This window comes from Alosa alosa, chromosome 22, assembly GCF_017589495.1.
Source record: "Alosa alosa isolate M-15738 ecotype Scorff River chromosome 22, AALO_Geno_1.1, whole genome shotgun sequence".
Classification (NCBI taxonomy): Eukaryota; Metazoa; Chordata; class Actinopteri; order Clupeiformes; family Clupeidae; genus Alosa; species Alosa alosa.
Genome location: NC_063210.1, coordinates 4592485 through 4597640, shown reverse-complemented (window position 1 = coordinate 4597640; position 5156 = coordinate 4592485). Strand labels below are relative to the sequence as shown.

General features: G+C 48.2%; 1 protein-coding gene across 1 annotated transcript; it reads right to left on the bottom strand.

The window, feature by feature from the left end:
* Positions 1–33: 33 nt before the first annotated feature.
* On the bottom strand, positions 34–4097 carry socs3b (suppressor of cytokine signaling 3b). The gene is made up of 3 exons (XM_048233904.1): positions 3909–4097; positions 2372–3062; positions 34–2292 (listed from the first exon to the last, which is right to left on the bottom strand). Exons 2-3 carry the CDS (start codon positions 2851–2853, stop codon positions 2103–2105), a joined length of 672 nt encoding a protein of 223 aa, XP_048089861.1. The 5' UTR covers positions 2854–3062; positions 3909–4097; the 3' UTR covers positions 34–2102.
* Positions 4098–5156: the final 1059 nt, after the last annotated feature.

Genomic DNA, 5156 nt, shown 5'->3' with positions numbered 1-5156 from the left:
TGTCACACACAAGAAAACTCATGCACACAGAGATACATTTTGTAAAAATAGTGCTCTTTAATATAAATTATTGAAATATCTTATAAATATAAATATGTGCAAAGTTTCTGTCTGCATTTCCATATGTAATGCTTTCACTTCCAGATCTTCAAGCTTGCACTGTCAGTCACTAGACTGCACCTTTAAGATGGGTGAAATCTTTATAAAAGACAAGAGGATAAAAAACATGTTGTCTGGTTGGTTGCGACACATGTATGCATCATCTTAATTTGACATAAAAGTACAAAAAAAAACAACTCTAGAAAACTAAAAGAGGTGGCAGAAGCCCTTATATAGACTAGGAGGAATACATTCATGTTGACAGCAGACCACTTGTTCTGCTTGCGCCAAAACCAAACACATTTGTCGTTATTGTTGTGATGAGGGATTGGAGACTCTGCACGTGTGATTGGTGTTGTCATTCTCGTTGCGCTCCCACACCTCCTTGCTTGTCTGAGGAGAGAGACCAGCCTTGTCTCTTGCTTATTTAAGAGGCATGTCCACCTCCATGTCAGGATTAGAGCAGTACGTAAAGGATTTTCTTTTGCATACTGTGCTTGGCTAAGATTTCACAGTATACGTCTGTGGACTCGGCCCTCGCGGCTCCTGCTGCAATGCCAGTGCTGACGCATTTTAAATATTTGCTTGGCTTTTTGGGCCAGGGAGGAAATAATCATTTATTTTGGCCCATGGTAAAAATTTCCTCCAAGTAACAACACTGGGTTTCTTCTCAGGAGCCATTTTCAGACTCATGTCTACAGTGAGCAGGAGAGAGAGGGAGCGAGGGGAGAGAGTGAGAGAGAGAGAGAGAGGGAGAGAGAGAGGGAGCGAGGGGAGAGAGAGATGGTAGGAGGGAGACAAATGAGAGAGAGAGAGAGAGACAGACAGATAGAGTGGGTGTGTTTGAGAGAGAGAGACAGAGAGCTAGGCGAATCTGGCAGAGACTTATCCACCAAAAGATGGATGCTGAAATATTGGTAAGAGAGGAAAGACGGGAAGGAATTAAGAGGATATGACGGAGGGGAGAGAGAGAGAGAGAGAGAGAGAGGGAGGAGGAGTAAAGGTGAGGCTGGCTGTGCTCTCTGGCTCTGAGTGGCTCCGGGCAGACGGTGGGGAGAGTGGCTGCTCCACAGACCCCCCCCACCCACTCATCCAGGCGGCTGCTCCGCTTGGCAAGCAGCTGTGGAAATGTGAACGTCATGCAGTCACCGCCAGGGCCCTTCTCCACACTCACACACTCACACACACACACACACACATATACACTCACACACACACAGAGAGCCAAACTCTCTTTCGTGGAGGAGCCCAATTGTCAACCAGGTTAAAACAAAGTGAGAGAGCTTCTCCTGATGGATAGTGAGGGCTGGATGACAGCCCTAGCAGCACACTTAGCTCCGAGCCTGACACAATGCCAGAGTAGTCCACTGCGCAAACGTGACAGACGTCATTCGTCATCTGGAAAAAAACTTCAACAAGACGAAGTTCTCTCCGTCTGAAAGGAAAAAAAAAACCTGGAAAAGTAAAAGTGAAAAATGGCAATTGTTCACCCTTGTGTTTTGTGTTTTCGTGTCCAGAGCTGGTCAGCTGTCAACGAGAAGGCTTCTGCGCCACATTCCATAGGAATACTTATTTTGTGCTGTCCATTCCAAGGCCAAAACAATCGCTCTCTATTCCTCTCTTTTTTTCACACAGTCTCCTCTAAGCACTCAAAGGCACAGTTGGGCTGGCGTCCAGCCCACAATACTGTCGGACACACAGAGAACTTTTAAAAATGGCTAATACCAAGCCCGGTGTTAGCGCCTCCTTCACATGGCCGGGATTCCCAGCATCCTCTGCTCTCTCCTGCCCTCTCTCCCTCAGCCTGGGACTGGTCACATGTTCTGCATGTGACACCCCGCTGGAACCGCAAACGTCCACATGTCCACAAGACGCATCTCCTAAACGCAAAGTCCAAAGCGTGTGAAGAGACCGCTGTGTTCCATGTGGTTCTGCTCCTCAGAAGAGGCCAGTGGGGGAGGGAGACACACTGTTGAAGGGTGTTTGTGGCGTGGGCTGAGGGGTCAGATGGGCGCATCATACTCCTCGAGGAACTCCTGCAAGGTCTGGGGCAGCTGGTCTCGCTTGGTGGACATGTCCAGGTGTCCGTTGACAGTCTTGCGGCAGAGGTGCTGCAGAGTGGACATGCTGCAGGTCAGCGGCCTCAGCAGCTCCAGGGGCACCTTCTCACCTCCCGAGTAGATGAAGTATGTGCTCCCCCCGGCCCTGTCCGCTGGCCCCTTCCCACAATCCACTGCGGCAGAGGAGCCACTCGCGCCACCGCTGCTGCAGCCGCCGCCGCCTGCTGAGGAGCTGTCGGCACTGAGGCTGACGAGGGCAGAGGTAGGTGGTGGTGGTGGTGGTGGGCATGTAGTGGTGGATGAGCTTGAGCACGCAGTCAAAGTGGGGCACCTTCTGGGCATCGCACGGGTCGGTCTGCAGGTAGAAGGAGCAGGCATCGCACTGGATGCGCAGGTTCTTGGTGCCCGTGACTGTCTTGACGCTGAGCGTGAAGAAGTGGCGGTGGTCGGAGCTGTCGCGCACCAGGAAGGTGCCGGCCGGCTCGGCGTTCAGGAGCGAGCTGGCCTCCTTACCCCCCATGGAGCTCCAGTAGAAGCCGCTCTCCTGGAGCTTGCGCGCGGCCGACAGCACCAGCTGGTACTGCAGGCGCGAGCTGAAGGTCTTGTAGCGGTGGCGGTGCGGCAGCCGCCGGCCACACTCCACAGGACTGCTGCTCATCACGGGGAAGGAGTCAAACCTGCTGTGGGTTACCATGGCGCTCTGCCGGCGCCCTCAGCAGCCCGACCTCCAGGGGCGCGCCGCTGGGGGGGTGGAGGTCGAGGCGGGGGGCGGCACAGGGTGGCAAGAGGCGGCGGAAAGGGGGGTGAGCTTGCAGGCTTGCAAAGCACTCACAAGCACCACTCTGCTCCCAATGGTCCTGGACATTAAGAAATGATGAGGTCTCAAACTGTTGTGGAAAGCAGCTGCAAATGAAACACACAGGGAGAGAAGGAGATTTAAGGATCATTGCAGATGGTCACATAACCTCAGAGGAATACATGAACAATAGGACAAATAAACAGAAAACTTTGTTGATGTGCTTGTGCTTTGTGTAGGCTAGGCTAGATGTGGAGATGTCGGACTGCTTACTGTCCTAGGACCTAGGTTACTACAGCCTATAGACTCCAGATATGCGTCGGTGGGCTAAGTGTGTGTGTGTGTGTGTGTGTGTGTGTGTGTGTGTGTGTGTGGGGGGGGTGGGGGGGGGGGGATCTCTCAAACTCCCAGCGACGCTATTCTCAATCCCAGACAGATTAACGGAGATGTAATCAAAACTTCATTTTTGGAGCAAACTAACTGCTTTGCTGCGATTTACGCACGCGAACTTGATATTATCTTCGATCGCGCTCGGGCTTTTAGAAAAAGGTTATTATGAATGAGGTCCTCCAGTTCTTTCCGAATAGCCTAATTCCTCATTCAAGACAAACGTTGGCATTCTCGTGTTACACTGTAAGTAGCCTAGGCTACATCTTGTCTTTCTCCGCTTGAATAGGATACCGCAAAGCCGAGTGGAAAGAACCCGGCGTAGTTCGGACCAAAGCAGCTACTACCCTGTTATTTTTAAGGGAAAACACCTCTTCTGAGGCGATCGCACTAGAAAATACAATGGTTGTATATCCTTTAGGGACATACGAGCTTGTGATAGTACACCATTCCACCGTATTAATAGAATGAAATCTCACATTAAGAATTGTGTGGATTCAATACGCACACGGCAAAAGTATCCAAAATCGTGCCTATTAGCATGATAAAACGGAAAGGGCTATTACCTTCAGTGTGTCCGCTGACTGGATCTTGTAGTTGTCCTCCGTTTTATCTCCTATAGAGTAATAGTCTTTTAGCTTGAGGACGGAGGGGGACAGCGGTAAGAGATGTTTGTCAGTCAGTAGACTAAAAGCCAATAGAAAAAGCGCGTCTCTTCGACAAGAGGTAGTGGAAGTACTGCCCCAATTGTCCAGTGCCTGCTGATATTTGTAAATGGCTCCTCCTCCAGCTTCCAGTAAAGCGCGAGCGCATACACAACACACACACACACACACACACACACACACTTTCTCTCACTAGCTCTGCTTTTGGCAGATTGCCAATAAATAAGCAGTATGACCTTTTTTTACGATTCCTGGTATTCTCAGACGCCCTCCCATCCCCCATCGGTTAGCTATTGCAAGGTGAAAAAGTTAAAGTTCCGTTGTTACACAGAAAAAGAAGAGATAGCCCGGGATTACAAAATCATACTCTGAAAGCAAACAGTTGCAATGCAAACATGCGGCTAAATTAAATGAATAAATACGTAGGCTACATTAGTGACAAACAACTATTCGTCTTTTTAGATGTAACATTATTCAGGGGGTGTTTTTTAATTAGGACAAATGCTATACAATTGCAGTTTATTTCAATGCAGTGAATAAACACATATTTAATTTAATCTCACAGAAGGTTATTTCAATTTGTTTTATCTCCTGCATGTCTTACCGCTTTACAGCCATCGATCTCCTGACAGTTTGGCACGCCCTCCAAGGGACAAAAACAGTACAGCATCTCACCTTCAAAATATGACGCTAAAGGTACAGTTGTTCAAGACAGTTTGTTGGCAACATTTTAAAGTGGCATGACAGGAGAGTGAACATGTCATGACTTCTAATGATGATTCGAATGATGAATGATGATCAACGTCACCTTAACTTCACATAGGATAGATCCTCTGATTCCTCTGCACAGGAAAGTTGAGCCGCTAAATGCCATTTCACTAGGCTACATGTTTTACTAAGTATCTCTATGTATGTGACAAATAAAATCCTTGTATACTTGTGTATCCTTGTATTGACTTTAAAATGTGTGATTAGGTCATGCCAAGGGTAGGAGATTTCTGGTTATAAATTAATAATCAAAATAATTAGCATTCCATTTATTCTTTCAGATGATGGTAATGTTGTGGCTGCAAATTGAAAGTTGCATTTGCATCAGAAACAAAGTTACCTTTGACATGTTAAAAGTTACGATGGTTCGAATTCTCGAAC